This window comes from Bubalus bubalis, chromosome 4 (genome assembly GCF_019923935.1).
Source record: "Bubalus bubalis isolate 160015118507 breed Murrah chromosome 4, NDDB_SH_1, whole genome shotgun sequence".
Classification (NCBI taxonomy): Eukaryota; Metazoa; Chordata; class Mammalia; order Artiodactyla; family Bovidae; genus Bubalus; species Bubalus bubalis.
This window is the reverse complement of record NC_059160.1, coordinates 135,164,385-135,179,695: the sequence shown is the minus strand read 5'-3', so window position 1 is coordinate 135,179,695 and position 15,311 is coordinate 135,164,385. Positions and strand designations below refer to the sequence as shown.

The window sequence follows — 15,311 nt, the reverse complement described above, 5'->3', positions numbered from 1 at the left end:
ACAGTTTCCAATCACAGTTACTGTGAACCAATAATTATTTTTGTGGTAAACAGATGTAACTGCCCAATCAGAAGACAAATGTGACATAGAAACATATCAATCTTAATGTTATATTGACTTAAAATCTCAGAACTCTCTCAATTTAAATTAACATTAAATTATGTATTTCTTTTACTCTAATAGGTTCTTGAAGGAAAACCTATTTATGTTGATTGTTATGGAAACCTGGCCCCACTTACCAAAGGAGGACAACAACTTGTTTTTAATTTTTATGCTTTCAAAGAAAATAGACTGCCATTTTCCATCAAGGTAAATCACCTTCAAGAGAGATCCTGTGGATTTTTTTTAAATACTCTTAAAGATTAAAAAAGATTCTAATGATTTATTCTGTTTAAAATATCCCACCAAACTTCAATTCATAGGAATGAGATCATATTTTTGTCCTAGTTCTGTGTAAGTGTACTTCTGAGCCAGGAAACCTTTAGAATTAGTAAAAAGAGTTTCTGCCTTTTAAACAGTTAAGTGATCATTTATATTTAGACAAATGTTTGTAAGCCCAAGTGATCTAGAGCAATAACACACATCATATCTGGAATGCTCAGTAATCAAATAATGGATGAAATCCAGATTGAGTATTCGTTTCATCTTTATTTCTGGTCCAGCCCAGGACATTCTGGAGGGACTGTCTTCCTCCTCAGAGAACCAAAAGATATAGGGCAATTGTTTTATTATTATTTGCTTCTGTTATTGTTGTTAAAACTGAGGCTTTGAAAAAAAAATTTATTGGACAGGAAGAAAATGAATACAGCTCAGACTATTGGATTGTCAGGATGAGACAAGCCAATACAACATTCCTGTGTTTAGACTATTGATTGGGCATTCTAAATCTTGCCAAGTTTAAATGGGACTACGTTGGCTGACATGAGATTGTTATCCCCTTTTCCCTTTACTTTTCCTGGCTCTCAAAGGGTCCCATAAAACAAACATGCTTAACTCTTACACAGACAAGAATCCTCAGGAAAGTCTCTTTATATAACTGTCAACTACTTTAATTCTTCTAGATCAGAGACACCAGCCAAGAGCCCTGTGGCCGTCTGTCTTTTCTGAAAGAACCAAAGACAACAAAAGGACTCCCTCAAACAGCTGTTTGCAACTTAAACATCACTCTGCCAGCACATAAAAAGGTATCTTTTAATACTGCTTTATTTTAACTTTTTTCCCTGGTCTTGAAGAAGTAGGCCCTTGGTGTGCAATTAAGGAATGCTTTGTAACATGATTAAAGCTCTTGAAACTCAAGTTTTATTAGTCTCTTTGTGTAGATTGACTAAGTCTTGTGACTGTCGTGTCAGATTCTTATGGTTTGTATAATGGAGTCCTCTGTTTATTGCTTCTGCTGGTAGTTCACAGATTTTTTTTTTTTTTTTTGCTTTCAAATAATGTCACACATTAATTTGCCATGGATGTGTAGCTCTTGATATTTTTCGTTGGCTTCTTTTGGTTTACTTTGCTTTCTAAAGCAGCTTGCATTTTGTGCTCCCTATTCAGTCCTTTTCATATCCTGATATTCTTTTCCCTGCTGTCCATTATAATATTCCTTGTCTCTGCAATGCATCTTGGGACCAAAAGGAGACAGAGTCAGATCAAGATGATGAGGTAATATGAACACTTCTGCTTTTACTCTATCAGAGATAGACTAGAAACAGAATCTGTATAAAAGAAGGTGCAGAGGGCTGAAGTGTGGGAAACGTATTATATTTTTGCAGATCTTAGCTTAAATGAGGTAAAGGATACATATTTTTTTCTTAAAGAATAATTTACTCTTCCACATATACAGAAGAGTGCTTCAGTACATTTAATAAAATTAAAATCCGGCTAATGACTTAAAAAGAGAAACTGAAGTTTTTTAGTTTAGCATTTTTGAATGTGATAGACTGGCATGCATAAATATACATTTGTGTGTATTTTCACCTAGGATCTACTGTATAACTTTTAAATCAAAGATGGTGATAATATATGACATTTTATGTGTTTTATATACTATAAAAATATGTGCTTAATGGCTATTGATAAATATTTGATATTCTATTAAAAGACATTTATCTTAGCCATTTTTAAGAGTATAATTATTTAAGTTTCATAAGTTATCTCCTAATATTTCTCCAAGTTATATGATCATTGGATTTTTAAAACTCACAGCTCAGTAATATTAAATAGAATCAGCAGCTTTAAGATTCAGTAACACTACTTCAATAAAGCCATTAACCTGTTTGTAATCTCCTCATCTACATTTTATGCCTATGAACAGACAGAAACAATAGCAGTAATCGGAATGTTAAACTTTGTGTGCCTTTTCCCTTGAATGTACTCACAAAGAGTGAGTGTACATCGTGATGTATGTGCTTTCAATATGAACAAATTTGGGAGAATTTATTGCTCAGCATCAGAAGTCTCTGTAACGCTCGTCTTTTATCTGTAGTTCCCTGTAGTCTGCTGTGTCGGTGCCCTTATATTTTGCTAAGTGATAGTTCTTTGGTGAAGATATTGGGGTGGGGCTGTAGAATCACAGTGGGGAACTAATATTTCCCTAAGAAAATCTGTTAAGAAAAATAAGGATAAACAAGATATCGACCTGCCATTCTACAAAATGTTTCAAAATGATGAAAATGTCACAAGGAACTGGAACATACTCGTTCTCTTCTTTTTCTTTTCCAGACTGAGAAAACGGACAGACGACAGAGTTTTGCGTCGTTAGCTTTACGTAAGCGCTACAGCTACTTGACTGAGCCTGGAATGAGTGAGTTTCCTAACACATTTACTAATCTACGTGGATTTTTATAAGAAGAGACATTTTTTCTATACAAACAGAATTTTGGAGTCATGTGAAAGAAAACTCAATGGCAAAAGAAAACTGCCTACAGGAAAATTTTATCATGAGATCTAAGTAATATTTTGTACATAGTTGGAGATACAAGGTACAAACACCCCCAGATCATAGCTTATTAGCTCTTTTTTTTTTTTTTTTTTTTTAGAATTAGAAACATCTATCACTTGACTTTGAAAACCCTGATTTCACTTTGGTTGCTAACTATGTTAGGAGATAATACTATACCAAGATTGGTTTATATCCATGCTAAAAAGAGAAAACATTTTCATACATGTCAGATAGTATAAAAGACGATAAAGTAACTCTGGTCATTATTTCATTTGTCTTAATATAGGTAGGTCATTCTAGCTTAGTCCTGATTCTTTTTTTCCCAGTTGGCAGGAATTAGATTTTCCTACCTTCCTGGGGTAGCATTTGTTTACTGATTTCTAATTCCTCTCCCTCTCTCTCCCTCCCTCCCTCTGCTCTTTATTAAATATCAACTCTAAGGTTGGGCTTTACTAGACCAGTTAAACCCTTTTCTTCTCGCAGTAAATGTTCACTGTTAACTAGCTTGTAAGTATCAAGGCATAGATTCATCCAGTCATATTCATTCATTTCCTCCCTTTGTATTCCCTCCCCTCTCCTTCCCTCCTCCTTATGGTTATCACCTCCGGTGATCACGGCCCTCAAGATAACCCTCTCCACCAACATGAACTAAGAGTATGTTTGACTGATGTGGCATGGTGCCACTTTAACCATCAGAGGAGGATTTAGGCAAACATTATTTTTAAATTAGTGAATTATTTCTGGCTGCTTCCCATTACTCACAGTTACTTGAGTTCAAGGAGGATTGGAAATTTACCAGTAAGAACCACAACTGTTTTTTCCCATCTTTCCTGAATTCTTGCTTCTGTGGGCCAACATAACATATTAAATATGCAGCAGGAAACTACTCTACTACTTCATTCAGGTGGTCTCAGCATAATCTTCTGGAATCTATCCCCTGGAGAGCTCTTACATTCAGACACGAAATAGGGAGTATAAGAGAAAGACAGGGAGTACAAGAGAAAGGAAACCCAACCACACTCATGAATGTTCTTCTAGATCTCTTTCTTCCCCTAGTATAACTATCTAAATCTTTCCAAAACCGTAAGGGCTGAAATTAACTCTCATTATGCTATAAAGCAGGGAAGGTGTGTGTGTTTAACTAGATGTATGTATAAATTTCCTGGATAGACGTTTTCCTTGTGATACTACTTTGCCTCAAAGCTAGGGCTTTCGTGGCATGGCTGTCTGGGACTCCCAAGCCACACCCTTAAGCTCTGGACAGGCTGCAGCTACTTGAGGTCAGGTACCTCTGGACAAGCTAGCTCCTTTCTGATTGTTGTGCCCTGAGGTGTGTGTTTGGGGAATATATGAGTTGTAAGGTCAGGTGCATGTGCTAACGTCAATTGAATTTTTCCCACTTCTGAAATGGTTGCTACTTTTCAGTTAGCTTCATGAAGGCATATGTAGTTTGTCTTCCTTGACTTTTGATAGAAGGCAGAGGGTTCTCTCTTCTCTGTTTTATGAGAGGGAGCATATGGTGGACAGAAGAATGGGAAGGAGTAAGAAAGGACTAAAAGAAAAACTAGGGAAATGTTATGACCCCTAAATTGGTGTTAAAAGAAGAAGTGAATGTAACTTTTCTCATAGTTCCCTGTCTGGAACCACCTACCCAAGCCACCCAGCCTCTTTAAAAAAAAAGGTTCTGGTATAATTCAGTGCTTGACATCCAGAATTCCCTTTGTTATAAGTGAAGAGTGAAAGTAGCTCAGTTGTGTCCAGCTCTTTGGACCCCCTGCCAGGCTCCTCTGTCCATGGAATTCTCCAGGCCAGAATACTGGAGTGGGTAGCCATTTCCTTCTCTAGAGGATCTTCCCAACCCAGGGATCAAACCCAGGTCTCCCACATTGCAGGCAGATTCTTTACCATCTGAGCCACCAGGGAAGGCCTTTGTTATAAAGGGTATCACAAAATATGTATCATTAAAGCATAAAATATATAACTAATCAGTAAATTGGCTGCTTTGTGCAAAGCATAAAACCATAGATGTGGTTCAGAAGACTTCTCTGCTTAGTGGAGCCAGACTTGAGTGGTAAAACAGAGATGCTCTGCCAGTTTCTGGTAGTTATAAAAATAAGTCCTTCCTTGAGACATTGAACTGAGCCCAAATCACTGAATTGAAGGAATCCTTAAACCGTCCATTTGCAGTGTGGTGTTCCCAAAAGAATTAGACAATATAATATTGAGAATTAGGACCAGGAGGGGTAATGAATGGGTGAGTTTTTCCTAAGTTCTTCCACTTCTCTTTAGAATAATGTGTAAGCCTAGAAAAGGATATGTTCTGAATGTTTGAATTTAAATGTACACTAGGAATGAAAATCTTCACCCTTGTGGGAGTAGCTGCTAATCCAAGGACTGGATTGTAGCAATGGCGAGAGCACAGCATGAAGAGGAGCGTAAAGATGAAGCAGATTCTCATTTCCTCTTCGCGTTTCACTCTTATTCTGAACCAGTGCTTTCTGGGAGCAAGACTGTACTCAACTTTGACATAGAACTTAACCCTTGGCAGGCATTCCAAACCTCTGTGATCAGCTTGGTTTGTTTCTTAGAACTGTAGAAATAGAGAGGACTTGGTGTGTGCTTGCCATCCCCCAGCGAGTATGTGGACTTCATCTGTATGTTTCTTGTCCCATTGCCAGGAGATGCTGGTATTAAATCCATCTTTCCTAGTGGTAGGTCTGCCTCATGGCTTCTGCAGTGTTTGGGATGTCCTTGAGTCCCATGAATATTCTGGGAAGGCACCAGAATTGACCCCTCTGTTATTGATTAAACATATATACAGATATATTCTGTATCCCACTATAGATACTTAAATATGGGGTGTTAAAAATATGACTGTGCTTTTTAAATTTCCCCCATGATACCTTTTGAGAATTAAAAGTATAATGGATTATGAAAAATATCTGAGTGCTATGTGCTTTTTGTCCATAATAAAGACAAACCAGACATGGATACATTCTGTTGCAGAGGGATTTTTTCATATGCAGTATTAAATATTTTCATAAAAATCTCAAAAGGTACCAAGACTTAACATCTCATGGAAAAAGTGTACTCTTCTTTCTAAATGCTCTTGTGAAAGTATTTTTAAAGTTTGCACATTGTGCATAATATGGCATAAAAACTGTATTACTTCTTTGGCTCGTTTGCCGTGATATATTGCGCATGAGAAAATGTTTTCAGTTGCTTTGCTTGCTTATGGTAACCATGAACCATATTTCTGGTTTTTTTCCCCTTTTGTGTGTGTGTGTGTGTGTGTGTGTACACATGCATTCTAAAATCATTTCATATTATGTTTCTTTTTTTCTTCACCAAAAGGAATATACTGCATGGAAAAGATCAATGCAAACATTCCTTTTCTTTGTTTTTTTTCTTTTAAAATTCTGACTCAGAAAATTTCTTGCTCTTATTGGCTTTTTATGGGTGTGAAGCATAACCGAATTGTGCATGGAAGATGCAAATTTAAAATCCAGTGGCTTCACAGTTTGCACATCAGTTGCCTGTCACTTAAAAGTTATTTTGGATTCTGCATGAAATAGGCTTGAGTGGTTTTCTAAAATAAGAGTTTTAGACATTTAATGTATAGCTATGCACATTGATATGGCTCTGAGTAGGTGGCATCTGTATCACTGAGAGGTTCAAGGAGAAGGAACATTAGAAATTACTGAAATGAGAGTTATATGGTTGTGCAGAACAAATATGTACCTATACAGGCAAAACAGAAAGGCTACTGATATTTCAAAACCAGCACATAAGAAAGTCAATAGGAAGTAAGCGAACAGTTTTCCATTGTGGTTATTTTTCTCATCATTAATTCTTTCCTCATGTTTTTTATTTTTCATTGTTGGCCTCTTGGTTGCAGTGTGCTTTTTCTGTCTTTCATTTCACATTGCTCTGTGTTTTATTTAGTTTTATTTTTAACCTTGGATTAGTTGCGTCTATAGAAATTTTTTTTTCCCTCTTAATTGTTCCTTTTGCCTCTTCCATTCTGAATCATGCAAACAATTGTACTTGCTTTTGTAATATTTCAAAGTTTACTGACCAATTTTTTTCTCTGGTCTCTCTGTTTCTCAACCATTTTTGTTGATTTTTGTGTTTGATTTCATTTTAAAATTTAAGAAACAGTTGAACGGAGTGCAGGAGCAACAAGATCCCTCCCCACCACTTACTCTTACAAGCCATTCTTTTCTACAAGACCCTACCAGTCCTGGACCACAGCTCCGATGACAGTACCCGGGCCGGCCAAGTCAGGCTTCACTTCCTTGTCAAGTTCTTCCTCTAATACGCCATCAGCTTCCCCATTAAAATCAATATGGTCTGTTTCGACTCCTTCGCCAATCAAATCCACATTAGGCGCATCAACTACATCTTCGGTTAAATCCATTAGTGACGTGGCATCTCCAATTAGATCCTTTCGGACAATTTCTTCACCAATAAAAACAGTGGTGTCACAGTCTCCATACAATATCCAGGTTTCCTCTGGCACCCTGGTTAGAGCTCCCACAGTCACAGAGGCCTCACCTTTAAAGGGGCTGGCATCCACTTCTACATTTTCCTCTCGAACCTCCCCAGTGACTACCGCAGGATCTCTTTTGGAGAGGTCATCAATTACTATGACACCCCCTGCTTCCCCCAAATCAAACATTAATATGTATTCTTCGAGTCTGCCATTTAAGTCAATTATCACATCAGCAGCACCGCTAATCTCTTCACCTTTAAAGTCAGTGGTGTCTCCAGCTAAAGCAACAGCTGATGTCATTTCATCAGCTAAAGTTACCATGGCCTCTTCTCTTTCATCACCTGTGAAACAGATGCCCGGACATGCAGAGGTAGCATTAGTCAATGGATCTATTTCCCCTCTGAAATATCCATCATCTTCAACGTTAATTAATGGATGCAAAGCCACTGCCACATTACAGGAAAAAATTGCTACAGCCACAAACTCTGTGAGCTCTGTGGTTAACGCGGCCACTGATGCAGTTGAGAAAGTGTTCCCTTCCACTACAGCAATGCCATTTTCCCCACTCAGGTCTTATGTTTCTCCAGCACCATCAGCTTTTCAGTCTCTAAGAACTCCTTCTGCAAGTGCACTCTATACATCCCTTGGGTCATCAATATCTGCAACTACCTCATCTGTAACTTCATCAATAATAACAGTGCCAGTATACTCTGTAGTCAATGTTTTGCCAGAACCAGCATTAAAGAAACTTCCAGACTCTAATTCACTTACAAAATCAGCAGCAGCCTTGCTGTCGCCCATTAAAACATTGACTACGGAGACACGTCCTCAGCCCCATTTCAATCGAACTTCATCTCCAGTTAAATCATCTTTGTTCCTTGCACCATCTGCCCTTAAGCTGTCTACACCATCTTCTCTATCTTCCAGTCAGGAGATATTAAAAGATGTGGCTGAAATGAAGGAGGACCTAATGCGGATGACTGCAATACTCCAAACAGATGTGCCTGAGGAGAAGCCATTCCAACCTGAACTCCCCAAAGAAGGGAGAATCGATGATGAAGAACCTTTCAAAATTGTCGAGAAAGTCAAGGAAGACTTAGTGAAAGTTAGTGAAATCCTTAAAAAGGATGTCTGTGTAGATAAAGGACCGCTCAAATCACCAAAGAGTGACAAAGGACACTCTCCTGAAGATGACTGGATAGAATTTAGTTCAGAAGAAATAAGAGAGGCAAGGCAACAAGCTGGTGTGAGCCATTCTCCCTCTCTGCCAGAGAGAGTGCAAGTCAAGGCAAAGGCTGCCTCCGAGAAGGATTACAACCTGACCAAAGTTATCGATTACCTAACAAATGATATCGGGAGTAGTTCTCTGACAAACTTAAAGTACAAGTTTGAGGATGCCAAGAAGGATGGTGAAGAGAGACAGAAACGAATTTTAAAACCAGCAATTGCCCTGCAGGAACACAAACTCAAAATGCCTCCAGCCTCCATGAGGCCTTCCACCTCTGAGAAAGAGTTATGTAAGATGGCCGATTCCTTTTTTGGAACAGATACTATTTTGGAGTCTCCAGATGACTTTTCTCAACATGACCAAGATAAAAGCCCCTTGTCTGACAGTGGCTTTGAAACAAGAAGTGAAAAAACACCTTCGGCCCCACAAAGCGCTGAAAGCACTGGTCCCAAACCACTCTTCCACGAAGTCCCCATCCCTCCAGTCATTACAGAAACAAGAACTGAAGTGGTTCATGTTATCAGGAGCTATGAGCCCTCAGCTGGAGATGCTCCCCCGTCCCAACCAGAGGAGCCCATGTCACCCAAACCGTCACCTACTTTTATGGAACTGGAACCAAAGCCCACCACGTCTAGCATTAAAGAAAAAGTCAAAGCGTTTCAGATGAAAGCCGGTAGTGAAGAAGATGACCACAATCACGTTCTGGGCAAAGGCATGCGTGTTAAGGAAGAGACTCACATCACCACAACCACCAGAATGGTTTATCATTCTCCACCAGGCAGTGAAGGTACCTCTGAGAGAATTGAAGAAACCATGTCAGTCCACGACATCATGAAAGCCTTTCAGTCCGGTCGGGACCCTTCCAAAGAACTGGCAGGTCTGTTTGAACATAAGTCGGCAGTATCTCCAGACGTTCACAAGTCTGCTGCTGAAACCTCAGCCCAGCACACAGAGAAGGACAACCAAATGAAACCCAAACTGGAGCGTATAATAGAAGTCCACATCGAAAAAGGTAACCAGGCTGAGCCCACTGAAGTCATTATTAGAGAAACCAAAAAGCATCCAGAAAAGGAAATGTATGTATATCAGAAAGACTTATCCCGGGGAGATATTAACCTAAAAGATTTTCTGCCAGAAAAACACGATGCTTTTCCTTGTTCAGAGGAACAGGGTCAGCAAGAAGAAGAAGAACTCACTGCTGAAGAGTCATTGCCTTCTTATCTGGAGTCTTCCAGAGTAAACACTCCTGTGTCCCAAGAAGAAGATAGTCGCCCTAGTTCTGCTCAACTCATATCCGATGACTCTTATAAAACACTGAAGCTTTTGAGTCAACACTCAATAGAATACCATGACGATGAGTTGTCAGAACTAAGAGGGGAGTCTTACAGGTTTGCTGAGAAAATGCTTCTGTCAGAAAAGCTAGATGTGTCTCATTCTGATACTGAGGAATCGGTTACAGACCATGCAGGACCCCCTAGCTCAGAGTCTGATAAGCGGGCCAGAGAAAAAGTAGTCACTGCCCCCAAAAAAGAAATTCTCTCCAAAATCTATAAAGATGTGTCTGAAAATGGTGTAGGTAAAGTGTCTAAAGATGAGCATTTTGATAAAGTGACAGTGTTGCACTATTCTGGCGATGTTAGTAGTCCAAAACATGCCATGTGGATGCGCTTTACTGAGGACAGATTAGATAGAGGTAGAGAGAAGTTGATGTACGAAGACAGGGTGGACAGGACCGTGAAGGAAGCTGAAGAGAAACTGACTCAAGTGTCACAGTTTTTTCGTGACAAAACTGAAAAGCTCAATGATGAACTGCAGTCCCCAGAGAAAAAGCAACGCCCTAGAAATGGCAAAGAATACTCATCCCAAAGCTCTACCAGAAGCAGCCCTGAGAAAGCACTGCTGACGGAACTGCTGGCCTCCGGTGATGAGTGGGTCAAGGTGAGGCAACATGGCCGCGAGGGACACGGCATCCCCAGAGCCGATGAGAGGAACGCAGCCCATCTGCCCGGCGGCCCAGAGATGGCTCCTCCCCAGCAGACCGAGGACAGCAAGTCCACAGAGGAAGCCAAAGGAAGTAGTTCTCAGAGCAAAGAACCAGAAGGGCCCCAATCTGGGTTTCAGCTCAAGCAATCTAAACTCAGTTCCATTAGATTAAAATTTGAACAGGGCGCACAGGCCAAAAGTAAGGACGTTTCTCAAGAAGACAGAAAGCCAGATGGCCAATCCAGAATCCCAGTTAAAAAAATCCAGGAAAGCAAGCTACCTGTCTACCAGGCGTTTGCTCGAGAAAAACAGCAGAAGGCCACAGACCCCTCAGATGAAAGTGTCTCTGTGCAAAAAGACCCTACAGTACTAAAAGCTAAAGATGAGCATGCCGAGAGCAATGAGATGGTTGTAAATGATTTTGGTTCTGATGATGTGAAAAAACAGAGGACTGAAATGTCAAGTAAAGCGATGCCTGACTATTTTTCTGAGCAACAGGCTAAAGACTTGTCTTGTCATGTAACCGCAGACTTAGCAACAAAGGGACCATGGGACAAAAAGGTCTTTAGAACGTGGGAAAGTTCTGGAGCTGCTAATAATAAGTCACAGAAAGAGAAACTTTCACATGTACTTGTTCATGATGTAAGAGAAAATCATGTTGGTCCCCCTGAGAGTAAAATTGTTGACCAGAGGGATGAGTTTTTGTCTGTGACTGAGAGAGAACACAAATTGTTAACTAATGGCTCTCTCTCAGAAATTAAGGAAATGACTGTAAAATCTCCCTCCAAAAAAGTCTTATATAGGGAATATGTTGTTAAAGATGGGGAGCATCCCGGTGGCTCTCTTGACCAGCCTTCCAGGAGAAGTGAGAGCTCGGCGGTGTCGCACATCCCGGTCAGGGTTGCAGAGGAAAGGAGGACACCAGCTCCAGATATTCGCGATGGTTTTTGTGAGCCGTCGACATTTCCAAAACATGAACTGTCGCCAAAATTATCCCGGTCAAGTATGACTAAAGAGACAGTTGAGACACAGCACTTTAATTCTATAGAAGAGGAAAAAGTAACCTATTCAGAAATCAGCAAAGTTTCAAAACACCAGAGTTATGTAGGCTTATGCCCGCCTCTCGATGAAACAGAGCTCTCCCCGACCAAGTCTCCAGATTCTCTAGAGTTTAGCCCAGGAAAGGAATCGCCCTCTAGTGATGTATTCGACCACAGTCCCATTGATGGATTGGAAAAAGTTGCACCACTAGCCCAGACGGAGGGAGGGAAAGAAATAAAAACTTTACCTGTTTATGTCAGCTTTGTGCAGGTGGGAAAGCAGTATGAGAAGGAGATACAACAAGGAGGTGTAAAAAAAATCATAAGTCAGGAATGTAAGACAGTGCAAGAGACCAGGGGAACCTTTTACACGACTAGACAGCAGAAGCAACCTCCTTCTCCTCAAGGTAGTCCGGAAGATGATACTCTAGAGCAAGTTTCCTTTCTAGACAGCTCTGGGAAGAGCCCTTTAACCCCAGAGACACCCAGTTCCGAGGAAGTGAGTTACGAATTTACGTCTAAGACACCAGACTCGCTTATAGCTTATATACCAGGCAAACCCAGCCCAATTCCCGAGGTTTCGGAGGAATCTGAGGAGGAGGAACAGGCCAAATCGGCTTCCTTAAAGCAGCCTGCAGGGGAGGAGATGGCTGCAGTCGAGCATGAAATGCCTAACAACGTGAGCAAGGACTCTAACCAGAGACCCAAAACTAACAGAGTTGCCTACATTGAATTTCCCCCTCCTCCACCGCTGGATGCAGACCAGATGGAGTTGGATAAGAAACATCCTTATCTTCCTGAAAGGGAGGTTGACATGATTGAAGTGAGTCTGCAAGACGAGCATGACAAGTACCAGCTGGCCGAACCGGTCATCAGGGTGCAGCCACCCTCCCCAGTTCCTCCTGGGGCGGACATCAGTGACTCCAGTGATGACGAATCCCTTTATCAGCCAGTGCCAGTCAAAAAATACACCTTCAAGTTAAAGGAGGTCGACGATGAACAAAAAGAAGTGACCAAATCCAAAGCCTCTGCTGAAAAGGCTTCCACCCAGAAAGAATTAGAAATGAATGGAGCTGGAAAAGATACTGAATTCGGCCTTGGCTTTGAGTCACCTCAGAATGAAGCTACCCAGAACGGGAACAATGACCAGTCCATCACAGAGTGTTCCATTGCCACCACAGCAGAGTTCTCTCACGATACGGATGCCACAGAGATCGACTCTCTGGATGGCTACGACCTGCAAGACGAAGATGATGGCTTGACTGAGAGTGATTCTAAGCTCCCCAGTCAGACCCTGGAGCTGAAGAAAGATATCTGGAACACGGAGGGCATTCTGAAGCCAGCTGATCGCTCCTTTAGCCAAAGCAAACTCGAAGTTATCGAGGAGGAGGAGGGAAGGTTGGGACCAGATGACGATAAGCCACCTCCTAAAAGTTATCCATCTGAAAAGACTCCTGATAAGACTGATCAGAAGTCAGGGGCCCAGTTTTTCACACTAGAAGGCAGACATCCTGACAGATCAGTGTTTCCTGATACTTACTTCAGTTACAAAGTAGATGAAGAATTTGCCACTCCTTTTAAAACGGTAGCTACCAAAGGTCTAGATTTTGACCCCTGGTCTAATAACCGAGGAGATGATGACGTGTATGACGGTAAATCCCGGGAAGATGAAAATAAGCCATTTGGTCTGGCTGTGGAAGACCGCTCTCCAGCAACCACCCCCGATACAACACCGGCCCGCACGCCAACTGATGAAAGTACCCCAACTAGTGAGCCTAACCCCTTCCCATTTCACGAAGGAAAAATGTTTGAGATGACTCGCAGTGGTGCAATTGACATGAGCAAGAGGGATTTTGTTGAAGAGAGGCTCCAATTTTTCCAGATTGGTGAGCATACTTCTGAAGGGAAGTCAGGGGACCCGGGGGAAGGGGATAAAAGCACGGTCACTGCCACACCACAGCCACAGGCAGGGGACACCACTGTAGAAACCAATCTAGAGGGAAATGTAGAGGCACCTCCAGTGGAACCCAACCCCAGCATCCCGACCAGCGGAGAGTGTCAGGAAGGCACGTCCACGAGTGGCTCACAGGAGAAAGCAGGAGCAGCCACTCACTCCTCTAAACTTGACCCCAAGTTGCGCACGCCTATAAAAATGGGAATTTCTGCATCCACCATGACCTTGAAGAAAGAAGGCCCTGGAGAAGTGACAGATAAGACAGAAGCTGTGATGACCAGTGGTCAGGGATTAGAGAATGAACCTATAACGGTGGTTTCAAATGCAGCCAATAGCCACATGGGCGTTAGGCCCCAAGAAAAACATGATTTTCAAAAAGATAACTTTAATAACAACAACAATTTGGATTCTTCCACTATACAGACAGATAACATTACAAGTCATGTAGTTCTGACAGAACATTCTGCACCCACTCGTACCACAGAGAAAGCTAATCCAGTGAAAAGCTCATCAGAGAAAAAGACAGGGCTACTTCAAGGACATTGTGTGAGAGAGAAACAGAAAGTTCTTGGAGAGCAGCAAAAGACAAAGGAACCAATAGGGATTAGGCGAAAATCCAAACTTCCCATAAAGGCCACTTCACCAAAAGATCTCTTCCCACCACCAGATCATATGCCAAACATTAATGTGAGTAAAATGAAGCAGGTTAGTCAGTCTGAGAAAACCAAAGGCCTTACTACTTCTTCGTGTGTAGATGTGAAATCCAGAATTCCAGTGAAAAACACACACAGGGATAACCCAGGTTCAGTTAGAAAACCATGTGCCACACAAAAGCAAGGGCAGCCAGAGAAAGGCAAGGCCAAACAGCTTCCATCCAAGTTGCCAGTAAAGGTAAGATCCACCTGTATCACCTCCACCACCACCACCACCACCACCACAGTTAAAGTCAGGAAAAGTCAGCTTAAGGAAGTATGTAAACATTCCATTGAATATTTTAAGGGAATTAGTGGTGAGACCTTAAAGCTTGTGGACCGCCTCTCTGAAGAAGACAAAAAGATGCAGTCCGAGTTGTCCGATGAGGAAGACAGTACCTCAAGAAACACGTCGTTGTCCGAGACTTCCCGGGGTGGCCCGCCTTCGGTTACAACGAGGTCTGCTAGAGATAAGAAAACAGAGGCAGCACCTTTAAAATCAAAGAGTGAAAAGGCCGGCAGTGAGAAAAGGAGCAGTAGAAGGACTGGTGAGAATGAAGGCAGTCAGGTCTCTCGAGCACTCTTTGCTCACATCCTGGAGAACGAGCATAGTTTGTAAACACTTTCCAACCTGTAGACCCTAGTGCATGAGCTGTTGTGATTGCCTGTGGAGTGACTTAACCGTAGTTTCTCATTCCGTCATCGCCATCTGTGTGTGCTGTCTATATACTCTTCTCTCCTTCCTTTTAACCCAACGACACTAGAGACAGCTAGGGAAGCATGCTGAAGATATCGGTGTCATTCAAGATGAGCAACTTTTTTTTCAATGTGCTAGTGCATATGATTCTGTCACAGTAAAAGCACAGATGTTGAAATGCCATCGTGGTGTTTTCACCCCCACGACACTTCTGTAGCTATTGTCGAGTAGCTAGCTCGTCAGCATGTTGAATTTCATTACATCGAGCATCCATGTAGTCTGACATTTGG

At 41.5% G+C, this 15,311-nt stretch overlaps 1 protein-coding gene across 7 annotated transcripts in view; it reads left to right on the top strand.

The window, feature by feature from the left end:
* ANK3 (ankyrin 3) overlaps nucleotides 1–15,311 on the top strand; it is a 373,791-nt gene that overhangs the window by 311,861 nt on the left and 46,619 nt on the right. For 4 of the 7 annotated variants that reach the window (XM_044942136.2, XM_044942137.2, XM_044942142.2 and 1 more), the window contains 3 exons: nucleotides 184–309; nucleotides 1,062–1,184; nucleotides 2,713–2,794. In XM_044942136.2, the coding sequence (XP_044798071.2) occupies nucleotides 184–309; nucleotides 1,062–1,184; nucleotides 2,713–2,794 (331 nt within the window). Of the gene's footprint in view, nucleotides 1–183; nucleotides 310–1,061; nucleotides 1,185–1,626; nucleotides 1,654–2,712; nucleotides 2,795–7,087; nucleotides 14,873–15,311 lie in introns of all 7 variants that reach the window. The other 3 variants (XM_044942122.2, XM_044942121.2, XM_045165538.1) reach the window with 2 other exon arrangements.